Source organism: Pseudophryne corroboree, chromosome 6 (assembly GCF_028390025.1).
Source record: "Pseudophryne corroboree isolate aPseCor3 chromosome 6, aPseCor3.hap2, whole genome shotgun sequence".
Taxonomy (NCBI): domain Eukaryota; kingdom Metazoa; phylum Chordata; class Amphibia; order Anura; family Myobatrachidae; genus Pseudophryne; species Pseudophryne corroboree.
Window position 1 is genome coordinate 531,063,874 of NC_086449.1, and position 25,094 is coordinate 531,088,967.

General features: G+C 43.8%; 1 protein-coding gene across 1 annotated transcript in view; it reads left to right on the plus strand.

Moving 5' to 3' along the window:
- C6H3orf20 (chromosome 6 C3orf20 homolog) overlaps window positions 1–25,094 on the plus strand; it is a 57,774-nt gene that overhangs the window by 28,313 nt on the left and 4,367 nt on the right. The window contains exons 8-10 of the mRNA XM_063927597.1: window positions 3,182–3,509; window positions 6,533–6,649; window positions 18,708–18,850. Coding sequence (XP_063783667.1) covers window positions 3,182–3,509; window positions 6,533–6,649; window positions 18,708–18,850 — 588 coding nt within the window. The remainder of the gene's footprint in view (window positions 1–3,181; window positions 3,510–6,532; window positions 6,650–18,707; window positions 18,851–25,094) is intronic.

Sequence of the window (25,094 nt, forward strand, 5' to 3'; positions counted from 1 at the left end):
CCAAGCCGGCCAGCACTGCGCAGACGAGGGAGAGGCGGCTGAAGAGCGGGAAGAACCGCTTCAAATGTAAGTCAGCCCCTCTCCCTCTCTCCCTCCCCCCCACCACCACCTGCCGTACTGTGTAAAATAGGGTCACCTGTCTGCCGGAATGTGTAAAATGGGGACACTTGCCTGCCGGAATGTGTAAAATGGGGACACTTGCCAGCCGGAATGTGTAAAATGGGGACACTTGCCTGCCGTAATGTGTAAAATGGGGACACTTGCCTGCCGGAATGTGTAAAATGGGGGCACGTGCCTGCAGAGCCATTTTAACAGCAGTGTGGGCCCCTGGGCACAGCAATGCACTGGGGCCCCTACCCATCCTCCAGGGAAGGGGGTGTTATCAGTGGCAGCTTTGATGTCCTGCGGGCGGTAGGGGGTGTACTATCTTCCGCCCAGCATATAGGACCTGGAGCAGTAATTTCTGCTAATTACTCCTTTACTGCACAGATGGGGTGGGAGGGAGAACACTAAACTGTAGAAGGGGGCATTGCGCTGAATGAAGGGGCCCCAGTACATGACTTCCAGGGTGGTATGGGGTGTTTAATATGTAATGGAAGGGTCGATAGTGGAGTGGGCTTAATATTCATAATTTTCTGTTGAGAGAGCAGCTTGCATGACTGCAGATATCTCAAGTTCCTGGGAAAAGATTTCTCAGCTTTAATGGGATAAAAAATTAGAGTGTCTCACCTGTCAGGAGGTACTGGGGACTTGGGGATTAGAGTTCAGGAGCCAGAGCAATCCACCAACGAATATATAAAACTGCATATTAGGCGTGTGGAGCTTGAGCAGGGACCAGCTACTTGAAGGCTGATATCTCTGGTTCTGGGCATAGTAGAGACAAGCTGCCAGTGTCCACCGAAAGTGAAGAGTCCCAGCTTTTGAAATATACCCACACAAAAACTCTAAGTCATACAGAGCCTGAGATATCTGGCTGGGAAGAGTAATTATCAGGCTTGGATGGGGACCACTGCTTTGAAGTCGGATATCTCAGGTTCCCTATGGCCGATTTTCAAAAATCTGGTACCTCTGGAAAGAGGGGACCCTCAGCTATCAGCCTTGGGCCCTTATACTCCTGGGGCCCTTGGGCAAGAGCCCATTGAGCCCATACAAAAAGACGGCCCTGCGTGCCTGCCGCAATGTGTAAAATGGGGGCACGTGCCTGCCGCAATGTGTAAAATGGGGACACTTGCCTGTTGTACTGTGTAAAATGGGGACACGTGCCTGCCGCAATGTGTAAAATGGGGACACTTTCCTGCCGCAATGTGTAAAATGGGGGCACGTGCCTGCCGCAATGTGTAAAATGGGGACACTTGCCTATCGTGCTGTGTAAAATGGGGACACTTGCCTGCTGTAATGTGTAAAATGAGGACTTTTTTTTTTTTATCCTGTGGTGGCCGTGATGATGCGATCAGATGAGGCCACACCCACCTTAACAAAGCCACGCCCATTTTAACGAGTTCACGCCCCCTTGCCGGGAGCGCGCGTGCCTTCGGCGCGCGCATACTTTTCCTCTTTATAACTATGGGGGGGGCGGCGCATTTTTTCTTATGTGAATGGGGGGGCGCACTAGAAACGGCCCTGCTACTGAATGTAAAAGAATGGCTCATGCAGGCTTTGGTTGGGGCAAACGGAAACCAGAAGGCACATTCACTTGTACGGTATATTAGCATTGTGCATGCACCGAGATATTGAGAGATGCCTGGCGTGAATGAGCCCACAGTTTTCGGGCAGCACTGCTAATGTCGGAAGTCTTTTTTTTTGCCATAAAAGCCACTACACCTAATTGGTAATTATTTACCTAAAGACTGGATCACTTTTGTTGATAGGCTTGTTCTACATGCACAAAAAATGTCCATCCCTTTACTGGCATAATTGAGTGCCCTAATGACTCATAAATTGTGGCCCAGAGACCATCAATAAGGACTTTGATATTACTTGTATTTCTGATACCTTAAGGTATTTTATCTGATGTTTTTAAAGTCATTTATATGCAATTTTTATACAATTGTTATACTGATATTTACTTATAAATAAATGTACAATTTGTTATAAAAGCACCTGTCTGTTTTAGTTACAGCGCTGTTCTAGTTTGTATTTCTGGTCATTCCCTGTTACGGAGACTGACTACTTCCAATTTAACAGCAGCTTGAAAAAACAGCTCTGAATTTAGTGCCTGATCATATTTTAAGTATTTAATATATATATTTTTTTTCATATCTGTGTGCATGTCTGTATATGAAGCACAACAGAGCTTCTTTTGGGAAAATTTAAAAACCTGTAGATGCTAATTTTTACACAGATATTAATACAAGTTTGTCCTTTGTGGGGATTGAACCCTAACTCACAGGCATGGTAACCATCGATGAAACCACTATGCCAAGAGAGCCATGGAGACAAGTGACTGACACCTGCAGTGACATAGTGATGTCGCTCAATTTTTGTTTTTTTATAGTGCTGTGTGTCCCAACTCTGTCGCTGTATGTAATTATTTTTTTTTTTCTTTTAAAGAGCTGTGTAGAACTCTGAACTGTGCGTTTCCTTTTGTGCATTGGAGATGCTGAGCCAATTTTTTTTGTTTTGTTCAATTTTCTACTTAATGTAGGGATCATTTTATAAAGCGCACCAAGGGAGCTTTCAGTTGTAAGGCATGTTGTCATTGGGTGCCTGTTGTTCCGGTGATTTCGTACTCCGCCCTACAGTATTATTGTATTAAAAAAAGAACTACTATATACACTGTGCACTTGCCCGTGTGTCAGGGCTTGCTACATTGTTCAGTATTCAGTAGTGCCATATCCATCGGCTGTACTGTAGTATTCATTAGTGGAACAATCGCCACCCAGTGGTCAAGCTGTGTATTGCGTGCTGTTGATCCTCTTGTGCCTTATCATGCCGTACTTCGCCTACTTGTGCTATTTGTATGGCGCGACTAGGACGCCTATTTGAGGCAGCAGTAATGATGAGCGTGGCTACATTTGTAGATGCTGTGGATTTTAATGTATAATGCATGAATGTCATTTGTCAGTGAAGCAATACTCTGCATGCATATTGCATTAAGTAAAAAGACACATCATGTTGTCTAGTGGCCCATGTGTTATTTTGTTGCTACACTTCAGCAAAGTTTCTTTGTGCTACTCTGTAGGACAGATGCCGTCCTGCCACCACCTGTATCTTCTCTTGAACTAGACCCTGAGAAGCTTTGGCATATGTCACATTACGCCTGCCCATTGGTCTTACAGAGACTCCTGCTGGGTGAGGACAGTGGTATCTGCAGGTGTAGTAATCACCAGGTTCCCTATGTAACAGACCTGGAGTTTGACCAGCTGATTAATAACAAGACATTGTCCTCAGAGCAGATCATTGTTGTGTGTGTTGTGTCGTCCCTGGACTCAGAGGAACAACACAACAGAGATGAGCTAGACCATTTGTATGAAAAGAAGAACCGATACAGAAGTATGCCATGCATGCAGGTATGTACCATAAAGATGAAGCTTTCAGACAGAACGCACACAATATGACCCAATAACCCTTGACGTATAAAACTGTCGTGTTCTAAAACAGCAGCACCTAAAAAGGTCATTAGTAACCACACAACCTATGTGCACATCGCACACTCGTGGATGCACGCACACATACCATTATCTGGAGCCTCTTCTACTTTATTGATTGCTGGTCCAGATGAAAGCGAGCATGGTGGAAGATTGAAGGTGGGAAAATGTAACTTTAAATATCTGCTTACTACAGCTTTATCATTTATTATACACTTTCATTTCCCTTCTTACAGCTCATCCGACACTCATTTTGGGCCTTATTCTGATGCTGCATTCAGAATGCGAATGGATTGCAAACGGAATGCTGATGCGATTATATGCTTGTCTTCATATTTATGCATCACGCTGCCCCACTGTTTTACATTACAGACACAGCCAACATCACTAGAATGTGGACTTGTGCCTCCTCTATGCTGGATGTAAGGGATTTGTCTGAAATAGGTGTCCCCTTAGCATATGCTGCCTAGAAACTCCCAGTTCATGCACTGAGAGAAACTGCTGAGATGCATATGACTTAGAATCGCATAACCAATTGACTATAATTCACTAGCTGCAGCCACATATGGAGCTGCGTGTGACTCAGAATAAGGCATTTGGCTGCAAAGAATAAATATAATAATTATTTGACATTAATATAAATGTCAAAGGCTTTATATTACTTAAATGCATGATACTCCTGAAATAACGAGTGTTCTATTTAACTAAAGATAATTGCATCATTATTTCTTTTACGCCTCTGCAGCAGCTGTAATTTAGATGGGAGATGCTTCTCTAACTCAGCAAGTCAGAGTGTGAGTGACAGTTTCACACACATGTCCTGTGTAGTTTGGTTTGGGTGACTCCCAGGAGCAGGGCCCATGATGTCACAGCAGCTGAAATCGCTGCAGTTTCAGCAGCATAACATCCCTTTGATATACTCACTTAATGTAGAACGAACAGTCTGTATTGGAGTGTGGTAATTTTAGAGGCACTTGTAGATTTTTCCTGATGTTGCATGTAGGCGTCTCAGTTTTTAGAAAACTGTCCGCGACATTAGCATACGATGTAAAACTGTTGGTGTCCGATGCAAAATCAGGTCCAATATCGTAATACCAAGTAAAGAGTATTGGGTACCCCGTGCCCACACTACACTTAAACAAGAACTCCATTTCTTTAATATTATTTTTAATAAACAAACGTTGACACTCAACTGGTATAACCAATATTCTTTTTTATTAATATGGGGTTCTTCTTTATTATTGTGTTACCTCACAGTAATAGCCTGTTAAATTATATGTAGAACATTGGACCTAAAAACATGATTGTATCACTAATGCTCATTTCTTACCTATATACAGTATATTGCGCAGTGTTACCACTATGTTAGGGCAATAAATCAGTTGCTTTGATGTTTAGGAGCTTTGATCTACATCTGTTGTAGTAGACAAGCCTTCTTGCTGCTCCTTTCTTCCATGAACAATATGACATAGAGAAATCCTCCTCCTGCTCCTAGAGTTATAGGGGCTGATGATCATATCCATTTGCGGAATGTAAACTTAATAGTGTTTGCTCAGTGCAAAGTGCTGGATCCAAGCGGATACAACTACAGGCCGTGCAGAATCTCCATTGGGAAAGCCCGAAATCAGTTATGCGCTGTCAAGTTATGCGACTGACAGCGCATAACTGATTCAGGGCTTTCCCTGTGAGGGCATGTCAGCGGAATTGCTGGGTATGCAAAGTTGTGTATATACGTGAGTACACCTGGTTTCAGATGGATCTTTTGCAGCATGGGTAGGGCTGGCACATATCCCCACTGATAATGATGGCTATGAAGCCAAGCATAGAGGTAGGGGTAGTCTGGCCACAGAGATGCATACAACTCTGCATTTACTTTTGTGCACACAATAAAGGAGCAATTACAGCCAACTCACACTCATCTTTGCATCAGCCCCATCATTTCTTAAACCCAGTGTATTATTACATCCTCTAGTACTCTGTGGTGTTTGTAATTGTGTTTATTATTCTGGACCTGATTTAGAGGTGGTTGCTGCTGCGTCCTCTCTTGCGTCTGTTGCCGTAGTCATGCTGCATTAATATGCACATGCTAGTATCAGCCATCCCCTTTGTGCAAGTGTGTAAGACCTGAGACACCCACTGTCTGCGCCTGTGCCCCGCTACATTGCTGGTGGTTCTGGACACACCACCATCGCGTGCCCCATCGACATATGCACCAGCCCTATGGGAGGTGCAGATGGACTCTTTCTGTGTTCACTTCAGCCACCTAGTAGTATGTGTCTCTCCCTCTGTTAGACTGAACTGCAGTCTAACAGAGGGAGAGGCACACAATACTAGGATCAAGTCCTATGCTTTTGGTGTCCCATCTATTGGAAAACACATGATATATATCTATAAATATATTGTTATGTGGATCCACTTGCCATTATAAAATCCATCTGATTTTTCGAAGAACAATAACCCATCATCGTTGATTTAACACATTATTTGAATCAAATCTATTGAACTATACCCCTGATGAAGTCCTACATGTGGACAAAACGCACAGGGACGTCTTCGTAACAGCCTGCATCGCATGTGGGGAATACTCGCCTATGAGGTTATAAGCAATATCGTAACCCCCCCCCCCTCCCATATTTGGGCAGGTTCACATGTTACCATTGTTCATTCAAAATTATTGTATTGTATTCCATGTAAAATTGCTGAACACCTCTATCTATATAACATTAATACATGTTTTAGCTGTCTGACTAGATGTCATTAGTATATTTTAAAAATTAGAGTGACTATGTAACAAAAGGGTATTTTTAAAGAGGAAAGCCCCTCCACTCATTATCATGTATTCATTAGTGCACCTGAGGTACCACCATTTTACATATGTGTGTATATATATATATATATATATATATATTAACCAGTCTATATTTCACACTTGTACTTTGTTACAGAGCCAGCTAGACTCCTTCCGCCTACTGAAGTATAACATCAACACGTGCAATATGTACACAGGTCACGAAGATCCCTTGCTAGTTCAGCGGCACAATGCAGCTCCGGGGATGATCCTGGTATGAACTCACATTAATATTATTATTATTATTATTATTATCCTTTATTTATATGGCACCACAAGGGATCCGCAGCGCCCATTACACAGTACATAATAAAATGAGCAAACAAGAAAAGCGCACTTACAGTACATGACAATATAGGACAGATATAGAAAACCCGGGGTTAGGTGCCATCAAAGGGAGTATGGAGTATAAGATAGTATAAGTAAGAAAAGGAAAGGCACATGAGGAAAGAAGTGCCTGCTCTTGCGAGCTTACAATCTAAAAGGTGAGGGCTAACAGACCGGGGTGACACAGAAGGGGTAGACAGTAAGCATAGACAAGAGGGTTAGGAGGAGATTTGGCTGGGTTTGGTGAAGAAGTGGATCTTGAGAGCCCGTTTGAAGTTTTGTAGAGAGGTGGAGAGTCGGATGGTGAGAGGTAGAGCATTCCAAAGATAGGGAGCAGCACGTGCAAAATCTTGTAGGTAGGAGTGGGAGGAGGTAATCAGTTGGCAGGAGAGACGGCGTGCATTAGCAGAGCAAAGAGGATGGGTGGGAATGTAAAGAGAGATAAGGTCAGAGATGTAAGAGGGAGAAGAGTGGATGAGGGCTTTGTAGGTGAGTGTGAGAAGCTTGAATTGGATTCTGAATGGGAAGGGTAGCCAGAGAAGGACCTGCAAGAGTGGGGATGTGGATGTAGTACGTTTGGTGAGGAAGATGAGACGTGCAGCAGCATTGAGGATAGATTGAAGTGGACAGAGGCATTTTAGAGGGAGGCCAGATAGGAGGAGATTGCAGTAGTCTAATCTGGACATGACCAGTGAGTGAATGAGGTTCTTAGTAGCATCCTGGGTGAGAAAGGGTCTGATCCTGGAGATGTTTTTGAGGTGGAAATGGCAGGTTTTTGAGAGGTACTGAATGTGTGGTTTGAAGGAGAGGGAGGAGTCAAGTATTACTCCAAGACATCCCACTTGGGGGCTAGAGGAGATAGTTGTGCTATCAATGGATAATTAAATTGTGGGAGGTGAGGTTATGCGGGAGGGAGGGACGATGATCAGCTCAGTCTTAGACATGTTAAGTTTTTTTTTTTTTTATAGAGTATTTTTTATTCAAAAAAATAACATGTTACAGATAATGCATAACATTAATGTGTCGTGTACAGTAGATCTAAGGTACCATATGTAATAGAGCATCCACTTGCAGTACAATATTTCAGGCAAGAAGGATATTGCAGGTCATGGTTATACATTAATAATCCTTATTGTTATAGAAATGTACATATACATATAATTATTCATACCGAATAAACGTGCAAAATCCGTAAACTGTATAATAGTCCTCATTAAGTTTTATATTGGTTTACTTATACATAAAAAAGGAAAAGAAACAGAAAAAAAACACAACATAGAGAAAAAGAAAAACTACCTAACCTACATCCATTCTATCCATTGCTCAGAAAAAGACAAAGCACAAAACATCAAGTCAGGGACATATTAGCAGCCTAATAACCATTAAAACAAAGGGTCAGGAGAAGAAGAGTAGGGAGATTCGAGCCAGGGAGACCAGATTTTGTCAAACTTAGTGGAAGCATTGTGTTTCATATATATATAGCGTTCCTTGAAAATAGTATAATTAACTAGGACCTTGAATGCAGAGATTGAGGGGCTATTAGGAGCCATCCACAGTCTAGCAAGACACACCTTAGCCAAGGCGCATATACTGCGAGCATAGAGGCCCTCCGGACTGGACACGAATGCAGAACATCCTATCCCCAATATACAGAACCGGGGAGCGGGGGGGGAGCAAGTCTCCAACTATTCCTGTATTCTCCAGAATTTACCTGAGCCCTAACCAAAACACCTGCAGCGTCGGGCAGTCCCACACAAGATGCCAAAAGGTACCCACTGCCACACCACATTTAGGGCAGGCATCTGATCGACCAGTCCCAAATTTGGCCAGTCTAACTGGAGTCATATATGTTCTATGTAGAATGAAGAATTGTATTTGTTGATATCTAAGGGACTTGATGACCGTACCAGGCCTCTCCAGGGCAAGGGTCCCATCCCCCTCATCTATAGGACCCAGATCTCCCTCCCATTTTCCACGGAGACGAGTCAGAGGGTCCGTGTGAAGTTTAGCGAGTAAATATCCATATGCAAGGGAAATCATCTTCACCCGATCCTGTGTACTTACAAAGGTTTTAATGGGAAATGGGGGGATAGAAGGGGGTGATCTCACAAATTGGGTCTGTAAAGCATGGCGAAGCTGAAGGTATCTATAAAAGTACGAGTTAGGTAAATCAAACTCATCTTTCAATTGCTGAAAGGATTTAAATATGTTGTCATTATATAAGTGGGATATAGAAACGATATATCTAGAAGCCCAGACCTCCCGCCCCTCAAGCATATACAATTCGGGGAGCTAATTAGAGTACCAGAGGGGGGTGTCCGGATCTAGGCCGTCAAATCTAAGAAGATCCCTCAGGGCCTGCCAGATCTTCAAAGCCTGGAAAACAATAGGGGGAAGGAACGAGTCATGCTCCCACTCAGCAATACCTGCATAGGAGAGAGGTCAGGAAAGTAGCATTGTATGAACACCCAGTATAGAGAGTTGACGCTAGTATCCTGTGCCCAAGCACTAATATGAGTCATCTGAGCGGCATAATAATACATCTGAAAATTAGGTAGTGCCAGACCACCGTCACAGCGCTGCCTGGTGAGAGTACTCAACTGTATCCTGGGTCTCTTATTAGCCCAAATTAAAGAAGATAAAATGCTATTCAATTTTCTAAAAAATATTGGGTAAATGTAAACAGGAGACTGGAGAATAATATTAGGTAGTATTATCATTTTGATGAGACTGACCCTGCCAAACACTGTCAATGGAAGCTTACACCAAGTTTTAGAGTTACGCGTAATTTGTTGCATAATCGAATCAAGATTCAAAGGTATAAAATCAGAGGGGTCATTAGTTATTTGAACCCCAAGGTACTTAAATTGTGCCGTCCAACATAGTGGCAAGGAAATTTTAGGAATAGTAGGAGGGGGACCAATTACTGGCATAATGTAAGATTTCGACCAATTAATATGAAGACATGAACAGCATGGGTATAGACTTGGCGTAATCTTGTAGGAATAACAGCATGCCGTCCGCGTAAAGGGCAATCTTATCTGTTCGAGGGCCCGTATGGATTCCCACAATACCCGGGTGCAATCCTATCAGACAAGCCAAGGGCTCAATGGCTAGGGCAAACAATGTGGGGGATAGGGGACAGCCCTGCTTAGTGCCATGGGATAATTGAAAGGAGGGAGATACATAACCATTTACTGAGATCCTAACACTCGGATGTTGGTACAGTAGTTTAATCTATTTTATAAAATTAGGCCCGAAGCCCGTACAATTCATGACTTCCCATAGGTAAGCCCATTCAACACTGTTGAACGCTTTGGCCGCATCTAAGGAGACCACAGTCGAGTCAGAAGGAAAAGCATGTGGGGTTTTTAAGATGGTATACAATCTACGCAGGTTAATAGAAGTGGACATCCCCGGCATAAATCCGGCCAGATCCGGGTGAATGATGGAGGTAATAACTGTGTTAAGCCGTACTGACAAAATTTTTGCCAGGATCTTAGCATCGGTGGGAATCAGAGAGATTGGTCCATAGGAGTCCGGAAACCTATGCTGGTTTCAGATCGCAAATGCCGGATCCCACCTGGTAAGAGAAACGTGTCCTTACCGGGTGGGATCCGGCATTTGCGCTCCTTTGCTGGCTTTCCGACCCGGCAATATACCGGGTCGGTTGCCATAGCAGCGGGGGGCGCAGCAGCAGGGGCAGGGGTGGAGGCAGCGCTGGGAGATGAGCTCATCTCCTGTGCCGCCTCTGCCTATGCTGTGAATGGGAGCCGTGTCGCATCGGAACGGCTCCCATTCACACTGCACCTGACCCGGTATTCAACCCGGTAATAACCCTTCTTTTTTACCGGGTTGAATTACCGGGTCAGGCGACCCGCTAATTCACCAAATGGTTATCAGTGACTTTAGGGGAAAGAGTGGGAGATACTAGGATCAGGTCAATTCTGGAAAAGGAACCATGCGTGCTGGAGAAACATGAAAACTGACGAATTGTAGAGTGTCGAAGTCTCCATACATCCAGCCACTGCAAATTATTAAAAAAATCAGCAAATTTAGTAGGGCCACCACCCACCGCGTCAGCTTGTGGAGAGTGCCATCTATCCAGAGATACATTTAGAACAGCAGTGGCCAACCTGTGGCTCTTGAGCCGCATGAGGCTCTTTATTTATTTAAATGTGGCTCCCAACACTCTAAATCATGTGACCACAACAGATACAGAAACCGCTGCACTCCAGCCAGATACGCAGCAGCACTACAGGGACTGAAAACTGAAGGAGCCAGATACTAGAGGTGAGACACCCACCAGCAAACAGAGGATACATTAGGGACTGCTGTAATAGCATGAGTTGATGGGGGGGCTGTAGTGATACATGAGGGTGGGCTAGAGTGACACATGGCAGAGCTGGCTGGAGAGACACAGGAGGGTCCTGGCAGGAGTGACGCGGGAGGGTGCTGGAAGTAGTGACACATGGGAGAGCTGGCTGGAGTGATATAGGAGGGTGGTAGCAGTAGTGACACATGGGGGAGCTGGAAGTAGTGTCACATGGGAGAGCTGGCTGGAGTGACACGGGGCAGCTGGCTGGAGTGACATGGGGCAGCTGGCTGGAGTGACACATGGGGGAGCTTAAGTTTATTATTTGAATCTGGCTTTTTCAATTATTTTATGTGAAAGTGGCTTTTTCAATGGATCTGGCTTAAATATTTGTATTTTATGTCGTTCTGGCTTTTTCAATGTATTTTATACCAGGGGGGTGGGGGGGGGAGTGGTCTAGCAGGCACAAGGCAACATTCCATTTTTGCATGTGCGCCATCGGCTCGATGTCGGCTCTTTGACGTACCTAACAAGGTTTTTTGGCTCTTTGTCACTGACTGGTTGGCCACCCCTGATTTAGAACATTATTATAATCTCCCAAACAAATCACAGGGGTACATGGTGAGGAAGCCATAAATGAGGCAGCCTGCTGTAAGACATCATATGAAAAGGGGGGGGGGGGGGGGCACATATACCGCTAAAATAAAATAGGGCTGAGAGCTCAACTTGCATTCAAGAAACACAAATCTACCATATGGGTCAGTTTTAGTCGACAGCAACTCAAATTACACAATTTTTTTTAATCAGAACCGACACACTCCAGGAAAAGGAGGAATGAAAAGCATGGTATGCCCACCCAGGGTCTTCGAAGTGACAGCAACCTATTTCCTTCCAAATGGGTCTCGCTGAGACAGGCAACGTCCGGGTCGTATTTCCTAAGCATATTCAAAACTAGGGAGCGTTTTATCTTGTTATTCAGACTTCGGACGTTCCATGCCAGAAATTTCAGATCAGACATAACCCCAGCAGCACTCTATGTGCTACAGCGGATAAAAGCCATACCAAACATGTTTGACGATCAGTATTAAGAGCAAAATGAACACATATCATACATAGTCCCTGAATTGTAAACCATACCATCCGATGCACTAAGTATAAGACATGTTAAGTTTAAGAAAGCGCTGGGACATCCAGGAGGAGATAGCAGAGAGACAGTTGGAGATACGAGTGAGGAGAGCAGGGGAGAGGTCAGGGGAGGAAAGGTAGAGTTTAGTATCATCAGCGTAGAGATGATATTTTAAGTCAAAAGAGTTAATGAGCTCACCTAGGGCGGGATGTACTATATGTCATCGCCGCCCCTCGCCGCCTACCGCAGTGATACTAATCGCATATGTACTAACATATGCGATTAGTATCGCAATGCGGTATAGGAGGCCCCCGCGATGATGTGTGCGGGGGTCAGCATGGGTCTCCGTCACCTCCCAGACCCGGGAGGTGACGTGTTCAGGGAGTCCCCGGGCTCCTTCTCCTCCCCCCTGTAGCCCGAAGGAGATAAGGCTGTGCTGCGGGGGAGAAGGAGGAGGGGGGCCGCAGCAGCACAGGTATGCCGGGGGAGAAGGGTCGTCGTGTGCGGCGCGGGGGGGAGCGGCGGGATGCGGCGGTAAGAATCCCATAGGCTTTTATAGGGTATCGCCATAAAAAGATGGCGATACCCTATGGGGCGAAAACGCGGCGGTCGGGGGTTAGTACATACGAAAATGCGGTAAAACAGGGTTTTACCGCATTTTCTCTTTAGTACATCCCGCCCCTAATGAGGATGTGTAGAGAGAGTAAAGGAGAGGCCCAAGAACAGAACCTTGTACACATATGTAATGACGTGATTATTTCCATTGTGTGAAAATAGAACTACAAGACTAAATATGTATCTACTGTGTTATAGAAACCATGGACGTAACTACTGTATAATGGGTGCAAGGGGTGCCATTGCTATGGGACCTGTACACAGATTATAAAGTTGCATACCAATTTCTCAAATTTGCCTGCTAATCAATTGGGTCTTAGCCATTACCCAGCCTAAATGGGGTGATATTCCATTTTCAGTGTAGTGGATGTTATAATTTTAAGGTTGCACTATAATGTGGCATAATGTGAACTGGGGGCCACTGTAATGTGTCATACTCTGATCTGCTCGTTGTAATGTAGAGAGCACTATTATGTCAATTAATAAGAACTGGGGCACTGTAATGTGGCACAATATGAAATGGACTCACTATAGTGTGGCACAGTATGAACAAGGGGGTACTGTAATGTTGCATGATATGAACTTGGGACATTGCATGTCATAATGTAAATTGGGGATTCTCTGTGGTTTAATGTGCACCGACAGCCCTACAATGTGACATTGTGTAAACTAGGGAACTACGAGGTTTATAAAATAAACTAGAGCACTGCTGTGGGGCATAATAATAAATAGGGCACTTCTATATTACAGAAAATAAACTATGGCACTAATATGATGCATAAAAGTAGTAACTGTTACGGAGAGGTGTTTCTCATGAAGCATTGGGAAAGGGGCCCTTTCAATATGTTACTATGGGGCCCACAACGTTTTGGTTTTGCCCCTGATAGTAACCATATATTGTACAGTAGAGGAGTTTCATCGGTTCCGGTATGAATGGTCGACCATGTTATGGTCGACAGTCATTAGGTCGATCACTATTGGTCGACATGGACACATGGTCAACACATGAAAATTGTCGACACATGAAAGGTCGACACATGAAAAGGTCGACATGAGTTTTTTAACTTTTTTTTGGTGTCGTTTTTTGCGTAAAGTGACTGGGAACCCCAATTAGTGCACCGCGTCCCCTCGCATGGCTCGCTTCGCTCGCCATGCTTCAGGCATGGTGCCTTCGCTCCGCTACCGCTTCGCTCGGCACAGTTTACCGTTCCAATCGTAGTCCACGTGGATCGTAAAGTATGGAAAAGTTCCCCAAAAGAAAAAAAAGGTCAAAAAACTCATGTCGACCTTTTCATGTGTCGACCATTTTCACGTGTCGACCATGTCAATGTCGACCAATAGTGGTCGACCATAACATGGTCGACCATAACATGGTCGACCATGTGAACGGATACCAGTTTCATCAATGTATCAGGTAGTGATCCTTCTTACATTGCCCACTGGGTGGCGCTATTAGCCTTTACTGATATAAGTTATATAAATCCTTATTCATTGTGCTGTCACAAAAAAAGTAAAATGTTATACTGCCATTCTCTTTTATGCAATTTATGTCTGAATTTATTTATTTTTTATTGTTAACAATGTGAACTGATTTTTTTATTGTTGTTGCTGTTGACGTATGGAATGTGGATTGTGATCTCCTAGTTTGGGTGATATTATAAAATGATTTCCAATGCAATTTAATTTAAAATAGCACTACTATACTTATATTGCTTTATAGATTCCAGTGTTGTAAAATCCTCCCTCGCAGAATACATGATTTAGGCCCTCATTCCGAGTTGTTCGCTCGGTATTTTTCATCGCATCGCAGTGAAAATCCGCTTAGTACGCATGCGCAATGTTCGCACTGCGACTGCGCCAAGTAACTTTACTATGAAGAAAGTAATTTTACTCACGGCTTTTTCTTCGCTCCGGCGATCGTAATGTGATTGACAGGAAATGGGTGTTACTGGGCGGAAACACGGCGTTTCAGGGGCGTGTGGCTGAAAACGCTACCGTTTCCGGAAAAAACGCAGGAGTGGCCGGGGAAACGGTGGGAGTGCCTGGCCGAACGCTGGGTGTGTTTGTGACGTCAACCAGGAACGACAAGCACTGAACTGATCGCACAGGCAGAGTAAGTCTGGAGCTACTCTGAAACTGCTAAGTAGTTAGTAATCGCAATATTGCGAATACATCGGTCGCAATTTTAAGAAGCTAAGATTCACTCCCAGTAGGCGGCGGCTTAGCGTGTGTAACTCTGCTAAATTCGCCTTGCGACCGATCAACTCGGAATGAGGGCCTTAGAGTTGACATAAGCCCATCTTCCAGGCACAAAACTCTGCTTCGTGTCATTGCTTTACTATGTATGTGCAGTAAGCAGTGATGGACTGGGGCATGTAGGGCCCACCGGTGGGAATGCAGTGTTAGGGGCCAATGTTATGGGTGTGGCCAGTATGCAGAGGGGGCGTGGCCTTCCACCTCATTGGTTTGACTAACCATTAGAGAGTGCAACGTCTGGGCTCCTTTATAAATACAGGTTGAGTATCCCATATCCAAATATTCCGAAATACGGAGTATTCCGAAATACTGACTTTTTTGAGTGAGAGTGAGATAGTGAAACCTTTGTTTTTTGATGACTCAATGTACACAAACTTTGTTTAATAAAAAAAGTTATTAAAATATTGTATTAAATGACTTTCAGGCTGTGTGTATAAGGTGTATATGAAACATAAATGAATTGTGTTACTGTACACACACTTTGTTTAATGTACAAAGTTATAAAAAATATTGGCTAAAATGACCTTCAGGCTGTGTGTATAAGGTGTATATGAAACATAAATGCATTCTGTGCTTAGACTTGGGTCCCATCGCCATGATATCTCATTATGGTATGCAATTATTCCAAAATACGGAAAAATCCCATATCCAAAATACTTCTGGTCCCAAGCATTTTGGATAAGGGATACTCAACCTGTATATAAAGTAAATTCAGCTGCTGCATGCATGATAATGTACCAGATTAATAACAGAATAATAACAGCAATGCACTGTAGAAAATACACCATCAAGTGCAGAGTCTGGAACCTGATCCTTAGAGCAGGAGGTGGGCCCCCAGGCAGTGGGGCCCACCGGTGGATTCCCTTGTACCCCTGTGGGCCAGTCCAAGTCTGGCAGTAAGAGAACAGAGAATATTAAGTGATATGTGCATTTGGCCCTAAAGGGCCCTACACACTGGCCGATTTTCGGAAAGATATGAACGATCTCGTTCATAAATGAACGAGAACTCGTTCATATCTTTCAGTGTGGAGACTCCAGCGATGAACGATGCGCGTCCCCGCGCTCGTTCATCGCTGGTCTCCCGTCGGCTGTGCATGCAGGCCAATATGGACGATCTCGTCCATATTTGCCTGCACTTCAATGCAGCCGCGTGACGGGGGGAGTGAAGAAACTTCACTCCCCCCGTCACTGCCCCCCCGCCGCCGGGTCGCTCGTCGGCCGTATCCGCCGTCGGGCAGCTCGGCGGCGGGTCGGCCAGTGAGTAGGGCCCTATAGTCCTGGAGAGGTGAATCGGCAGCAAGAGCAACTTTTTACAGTAAGGGCGATGCTTCTTATTCAGAGTAGGCGGCATTTCCAGTTACACCTTGTATAACTTGCAGCTCTCCATGCTGCTCTATAAATATACAAGGATGGCCACCACTTGTTAATAAAGAAAAAAGCTTAAGCAAATAAAAAGAATGTGGCTCATTACCAGAACTGTAGCTGCACTCTCTTTTTGCCCTAACATTATCATTAACCGGTTGAGGTGAGAAACCCTGGTGATGGTTACTGTTTGGGAGGGGCAGAGGGTGGTGGTGGTGGGGGGGGGGGGGGGGGGGGTCATGACGACACTCTAATTATTTATTTATTTAATTTTCTCTTCTGTTTTGCCTAAGCAGTCATACATCATCATTATCACAGCTTTGGTACACTTAAAATATCCAAATTAAGATGCTTGCATACAGTTTATTGCTGCTGGTGCATACTAACACAATGAGACCGCAGTTTTGCAGATGAAAGTTCGGTTTGTGCTGAAAATTGCCGTCTATTTTAAAATCCTAGCCATAGCGTATATGGCATACATTCACTGCAGACTGTGTACTGTATACTTCCACACAGATTAATACATACATTCTCCAGTTTATAACCCATTGCTTGGCAGTGTTCCAGCAGAAACAGAGTTGACAACATTGTTTACTGTACACAGAGGAAGGAGATTAAGCTGTGCTGGCTTATTATCAGTCAAATTGTGCTGTTCCACAGCTATTTATTGTAACCAGCATGGAAAACAAAAACATTACTTGAGTTCCTATTTTAGCTTTGGCTTTTAGCACAGTAAATGAGTTGCTTAAAATTCCTAAATAGTTATTCATTACATTTAATCTAAATTGGTACTTTGCACAATTACCAGAATGATCCCCCACAGTGTGAGGCCCTGTCACAATGTGCTGGAGCACTAGCACGGTCAGCATGGGCTGAATTAGCTAGAGAAACCGTTTCACCAACAAACATGCTGCTCCTCCCTTGGATGCTCTAGCCTCATACTGAATAGCGGGTGGGGGGTGATAGAGAATCATTACTCAAGTGTTGAAGTTCCAGCAAGCCCTGGCAACCATTTACTGCAAACATTTACTTACTGGGTATGCTTTCACAATAAATGCCAGTATGGCCATGGCTGTCAATGACTACCGTGTGGGCCCTCTCCTCTCTAGTGGCCAGCGCAGGTGAGTAGACGTCTACAGTACTACACATGCACAGGTCTTTATTTATTTATTAATTACCAGTTATTTATATAGCGCAGATATTCCGCAGCGCTTTACAGAGAATATTTGCCCATTCACATCAGTCCCTGCCCCAGTGGAGCTTACAGTCTATATTCCCTATCACATTCACACTAGGGTTAATATTGTTGGGAGCCAATGAACCTACCTGCATATTTTTGGATTGTGGGATTAAACCGGAGTACCCAGAGAAAACCCACGCAAGTACAGGGAGAATATGCAAACTCTGCACAGTTATGGCCATGGTGGGAATCAAACCCATGACCTCAGTGCTGTGAGGCAGTAATGCTAACCATTACACCATCCGTACTGCCCTACGGTGTTCAGGAACATGGCGCCTGTGCCATGTTTCAGGTGATTTTTCTACTGTGCACTCACAAATGGCAGTACCATTTTCCCAGTGATTTGAGCAGTGCCGCTGCGGGACACCGGAGAGGTGAGTATTAAACATGGGTGCAGGGTGTGACCCCACTGCACAGAGGGCATGACAGCACCAACATGTAGTATATATACAAAATAAGACCAGTTTGACATGTAAAACAACCTTTATTTGTATGTACAAACACATGTATGAATAAATTTAACAATAAATGATAAATAACAGAAATGTACTGCCTGAGTAATGGTCCATCATGTAGTGGTTGTATGTGCCAAGAATATGATAGAATTAACACATTAATGGGGTGAATAACTACAGCACAATGGGTGTGATGTGCCGTCTGGAACATTACAAGTAACATGGCAAGTCCTTCCTCGCACCCCAGTTAGCAATGTCCGGGGTACAGTGATATCTGGCTGCATATTGTGTGTCAGTCTGGATGGATGTACTGCCAGCTGTTACATAATGCTGCTGTAGGACTGGAGGGATGAGTTTCTCCCAAACCATGAAGGTGACAAACATGGCAGATATCCTAGAGGAAAATCATACAGTGTGTGTGTAAGGACCTTGTAAGTAACTCTCCCTGCCCAAGGATATACTGTGTGTGCTATATTGTGTTATCTATTGTAGGAAAACAATAATGTGTGCAAAGAGAAGGCAGTGCTAATATTGTTACATTTCATGGTGCTTGTCTGTTGTCTGGTCTGTTTCTAGATGTATATCCGTGGGAAACTGGTGTTTGCCAACTACATTTTCAATGGCTATAGCAGATCAATAAAAGATCTCCAGAAACAAATAGTGAAAAGCAGGAGTGACTACCGGACAGGATGCCACTTGCCAAATGACTTTAAATTTAGGTAATTATGTTTCTGCTAATGTAGTTTGCTTTGTAAAAGTCTTTGTTACATGTTTTTGATAATTCTGTTATGAGTTGATTAAATATGAACTGAGACATCACCATGCTTACTAATTATTTAATAACATCTATGTGTCCCTAGAGGTCCGGTATGATATACTGGCAGACGGGACGCCAGCTGTCAGTATACTGACAGCGGCATCCCATCTGCTGGAATACTGGCAGCGAGTCCTCTTGCGGGCGTGCTGCATTCGCCATGCTGTGTAGCCCACTGGCGAGCTTCGTTCGCCACAGGTTCCATTCCAACTCGGTTGTTGGCGTGGACCAACCAACCGAGTGGGAATTATGGGTGGGTATCGGTACGGCAGCTGTCGGCAAAATTCCGGCTGTTGACATTCCGGCGACGGTTTCATGAATGATGGGATCCCAACCGCTGGATCTGTTTTTTACATATAAAATATTTTCCTTTTTTACATGATTATAATATAGTAACTGGTATATTGTAAATGTTTTTTTTTTATTAATTAAATTACAGCACAATAAGCAAAATAATGGCATAATGTATCACGCTCAATATTAAAATATGGGGTCAATGTGGGAACACATGTTGAGGACACTGGGACAAAATGCCAAACTCTAAAGGGGGGTACACACGGAGCGATGTTCAGCTAATTTCTAAGCAATCTGACTAGATTGCTTAGAAATTAGCTGTACATCGCTCCGTGTGCAGGGGTGCCGGCGACAGCGATGCGCGGTCCCGCTCGTCGCTATCGCCGGTGCTAGATTGGCCTGCATGCAAGTACAATCTAGCAGGTCGCTCATTTCACCGCTGGGGTGTGCTGAGCGGGGGGAGAGATGTGTGCTGAGCGGTCTGTGCTAGACTGCTCAGCACACATCACTGGGGAAATCTCCCCGTCAGTACGGCCCTTAACATTTGCATATGCTGGTTGTAGGTAATAGAACCAATGTCTTAGATTAGTAATTTTAGCTTTGCATGTGTTGCTTACGTTTTGTATTTTCTTGTGGACACACAACGTATATTGGCCCTCATTCCGAGTTGTTCGCTCGCTAGCTGCTTTTAGCAGCATTGCACACACTAAGCCGCCGCTCTCTGGGAGTGTATCTTAGCTTAGCAGAATTGTGAACGAAAGATTCGCAGATTTTTCGAATAGAAATTTCTTAGCAGTTTCTGAGTAGCTCCAGACTTACTCAGCCATTGCGATCAGTTCAGTCAGTTTCGTTCCTGGTTTGACGTCACAAACACACCCAGCGTTCGCCCAGACACTCCCGCGTTTTTCCCAGAAACGCCAGCGTTTTTTCGCACACGCCCAGAAAACGGCCAGTTTCCGCCCAGAAACACCCACTTCCTGTCAATCACAGTACGATCACCAGAACAATGAAAATTCTTTGTTATGCCGTGAGTAAAATACCTAACTTTTGTGTGAAATAACTAAGCGCATGCGCTCTGCGAACCTTGCGCATGCGCAGTAAGCGACTAATCGCAATATAGCGAAAATCGGCAACGAGCGAACAACTCGGAATGACCCCCATTGTGACATGTTTTTATATATACTAGCATAAGATAGAAAGTGCCTTAGGCAGCTAGTAGTTTTTGCTATCAGAGTACTGAGATCAGAGAGGAAGACTCAAGGCCTAGAGGTATCTGATAACATTACATATGGAGCCGTGCTGTGACTCAAACAGGGAGCAGCAGGTGGTGCATTACACAAAGTAGGTAATCAGCAGGCTGGTCATTTCCGTTTCCTGGGCAGAATCTAATCATTTTTTAAAATTCTCTTTTCTTCAATGAAGTGAAGTATAAAAAAAAAAAACCCAGAAAAAAAAACTATGCGTGCACATTCTCTGCCATTTATTTTCTGCCAAAATACTGCCTGACTAATAGTCTGGAATGCTGTGTCCTTGAAAGATGTACCAGATGTTTACAGTAATTTGCACATGAAACCCTGTGGGCTTGTTCACAATGTCTAGTTAAGTATCACTTACACACACTACTAACCAAACAACAGTTTGCCACATACTTAACTGTTTTGTTAGCTCTCTCTAGCTCTGCATGTCTGTGGAAGGGCTGATTGTGGTATGTACATTATGACACAATTGCAGACTCACACCTCTAGGTCTAATTAAACGTATGTTATTGTCCTTCTGTACGTAGTACACATGGACAACTGCAAAGAACAGGGGCCCTCATTCCGAGTTGTTCGCTCGTTAGTGGTTTTCGCGACGGAGCGATTTGTCGCAAACTGCGCATGCGCAATGTTCGCAGTGCGTCTGCGCCAAGTAAATTTGCCAAAAAGTTAGGTATTTTACTCACGGCTTAACGAAGAAATTGTGTCACAGTTACACCACTCTGTACTGATATACAGTAATATTATATATACTTTTCTATAGCTTCTATACTGCTTGTCAGGACACATGTGTCACAGTTACACCGCTCTGTACTGATATACAGTAATATTATATATACTTTTCTATAGCTTCTATACTGCTTGTCAGGACACATGGGTCACAGTTACACCACTCTGTCTGTACTGATATATACAATAATATATATACTTTTCTATAGCTTCTATACTGCTTGTCAGGACACATGGGTCACAGTTACACCGCTCTGTACTGATATACAGTAATATTATATATACTTTTCTATAGCTTCTATACTGCTTGTCAGGACACGTGTCACAGTTACACCGCTCTGTACTGATATACAGTAATATATATACTTTTCTATAGCTTCTATACTGCTTGTCAGGACACGTGTCACAGTTACACCACTCTGTACTACTACTGATATACAGTAATATATATATACTTTTCTATAGCTTCTATACTGCTTGTCAGGACACACGTGTCACAGTTACACCGCTCTGTACTTCTACTGATATACAGTAATATTATATATACTTTTCTATAGCTTCTATACTGCTTGTCAGGACACATGGGTCACAGTTACACCGCTCTGTACTGATATACAGTAATATTATATATACTTTTCTATAGCTTCTATACTGCTTGTCAGGACACATGGGTCACAGTTACACCGCTCTGTACTGATATACAGTAATATTATATATACTTTTCTATAGCTTCTATACTGCTTGTCAGGACACACGTGTCACAGTTACACCGCTCTGTACTGATATACAGTAATATATATACTTTTCTATAGCTTCTATACTGCTTGTCAGGACACATGGGTCACAGTTACACCGCTCTGTACTGATATACAGTAATATTATATATATATATATATTTTTCTATAGCTTCTATACTGCTTGACAGGACACACATGTGTCACAGTAACACCGCTCTGTACTACTACTGATATACAGTAATATATATACTTTTCTAGAGCTTCTATACTGCTTGTCCGGATACATGGATCACAGTTACAACGCTCTGTACTGATATATACAATAATATATATATACTTTTCTTATTTTCTATAGCTTCTATACTGCTTGTCAGGACACATGTGTCAGTTACACCGCTCTGTCTGTACTGATATATACAATAATATATATACTTTTCTATACCTTCTAGTATTACAGTGCAGCATTTTGGTGACTAACAGTATATAGTTGTACAGTAGGCCATTGCTGTATCTTGCAGCTCTGTGTCACTGCAAGTATCCATCCATTCCATTTTCTTCCAGTGATTTGGACCAATAATACCATTGATTAGAACAAATAATTCCAGTGATTTTGTCATTTTCTTCCAGTGATTTGGACCAATAATACCATTGATTAGAACGAATAATTCCAGTGATTTTGTCATTTTCTTCCAGTGATTTGGACCAATAATACCATTGATTAGAACAAATAATTCCAGTGATTTTGTCATTTTCTTCCAGTGATTTGGACCAATAATACCATTGATTAGAACAAATAATTCCTGTGATATTGAGGTGTTTGTGTCGCTTAGCTTAGCCGTCCAGCGACCACAGTGCACCTCTTTTTCTCTTTTCTTTGCATCATGTGCTGTTTGGGGCTAGTTTTTTTTAAGTGCCATCCTGTCTGACACTGCAGTGCCACTCCTAGATGGGCCAGGTGTTTGTGCCGCCCTCTTGGGTCGCTTTGCTTAGTCATCCAGCAACCTCGGTGCAAATTTTAGGACTAAAAATAGTATTGTGAGGTGTTCAGAATAGACTGGAAATGAGTGGAAATTGTGGTTATTGAGGTTAATAATACTATAGGATCAAAATTACCCCCAAATTCTATGATTTAAGCTGTTTTGAGGTTTTTTTTAAAAAAAAACACCCGAATCCAAAACACACCCGAATCCTACAAAAAATTTTCAGGGAGGTTTTGCCAAAATGCGTCCGAATCCAAAACACGGCCGCGGAACCGAATCCAAAACCAAAACACAAAAAATGTCCCGTGCACATCTCTAGTTAGGATACTTACGTCCTCATGACGGGATTCTAAACTTTGGAATGCCGCTGCCGGTCATGTGACCACCGACATTATAAGCACCGGTCTCCCATACCCAACCCTTATAAGTGAGCGTAAGAAGCTTATATTGGATTCTGAAGGGGAAGGGAAGCCAGCGTAGGGCTAGTAAGAGAGGGGAGGTAGATGTAGTACATTTGGAGAGGAAAATAAGCCAGCCAGCAGCATTGAGGATAGATTGGGGTGGAGAGAAGCAGTTGTCAGGGAGGACATGTAGGAGGAGATTACAGTAGTCCAATCTGGAGATAACTAGTCAGCGGATGAGGGCTTTAGTAGCATCCAGGGTGAGAAAGTCTGATTCTGGAAATGGCAGGATTGCAAGAGGTATTGAATGTGTGGTTGGAAGGAGAGGGAGGAGGCAAGGATTACTCTAAAACAGCGCACTTGGGGGCTAGAGGAGATAGTTGTGCCATTAATAGATAATGAAATTGTGGGAGGTAAGGTTGTGCGGGAGGGTGGGAAGATGATCAGCTCAGTCTTAGACATGTTAAGTTTAAGAAAGCGCCGGGAAATCGAAGAAGAGATAGCCGAGAGACAGTTGGAGATACGAGGAAGACAAAGGGGGAAAGGTCTGGGTCGGAAAGGTAGATTTGAGTATCGTCAGCATAGAGATGTTATTGGAAGTCAAAAGAGCTAGGAGATCTGACAGTTGGGTAGGAGATTCAGTGAGTTGGGAAATGAAAAGATCATGTGTGGGGACTATGGAGGCCAATCCCGGGATCGGTGGGATCCCGGGATTTAGGGCCAAAAATAGCCGGGATTCAATCCCAGGATTGGAAGCTTAAATCCAGGGATTGGAAGCTCCAATCCCGGGGATTGAGGGATCAGCGTTGAGCGTCCACAGGACGCTCAGACGCTGCCCAGCTTCCTTATTCCGGCTCCCCAGCGCAGCGGAGGATGTTCCCCACCCGCCCCTGGTATATGGTGAGTTATGTGTGCGGGCGGGGCGGGGCGAGGGGGCGGCCACATAGTTAAAAGCACCAAAAATGGCTTGGGATTGGCTTCCCTAGTGGGGACCAGTTTGTTACAGACATATCTGGTATTCCAGAGGGAACAGGAGAGAAAACTGTACTGGACAAAGCCTTCAGGGGTAGAAAAAGCTGTCTTTTCCTTGGCTGGGAAAGTAAGACGAATCTGCCAGTAACCCTTTGTGAGATCATGGTTGGTTAAATATTTGCTGCCGGCCAAACTTTCCATCAGTTCGTACATCCGTGGCGTCAGATAGGCATCGATCTGGGACACACTGTTTAAGTTGCTAAAGTCATTGCAGAACTGTAAGCTGCCATTGGAGTATTTTAGCCGGCCCAACTGGGCTATACTAGTCACTGGTGGACCATGCTTTCCACCTCCCTTCTAACTGCACTTCGTCTAGCCTCAGGGATCTCCAAAGCTACCCGCAGTAGCTTTAGAGATCCATTTGTCTAGTTCATCTCCAAATAAGGCCTCTCCTATGCAGGGTAGGCTTTCCACACCTTTCCTGGAGTCCGTGTCAGCAGTCCACTGGCGTAGCCATAAGCCTCTGCATGCTGACACTGCCATAGCAGTGGTGCGTGCATTAAGCAAGCCTATTTCTTTTATGGCTTCCACCATACAATTTGCAGAGTCCTGTATATGTTGCAGGAGTAAAATAATTTCCCCCTTAGATAAGGTACCTAATCCCTCAATTAGGTTACTCGACCATTTGGCGATGGCCTTAGTAATCCACCCACATGCTGTAGTGGGTCTATGGGACACCCCAGCAGATGTATACAAAGTATTTGAGTGTATTCTCAATTC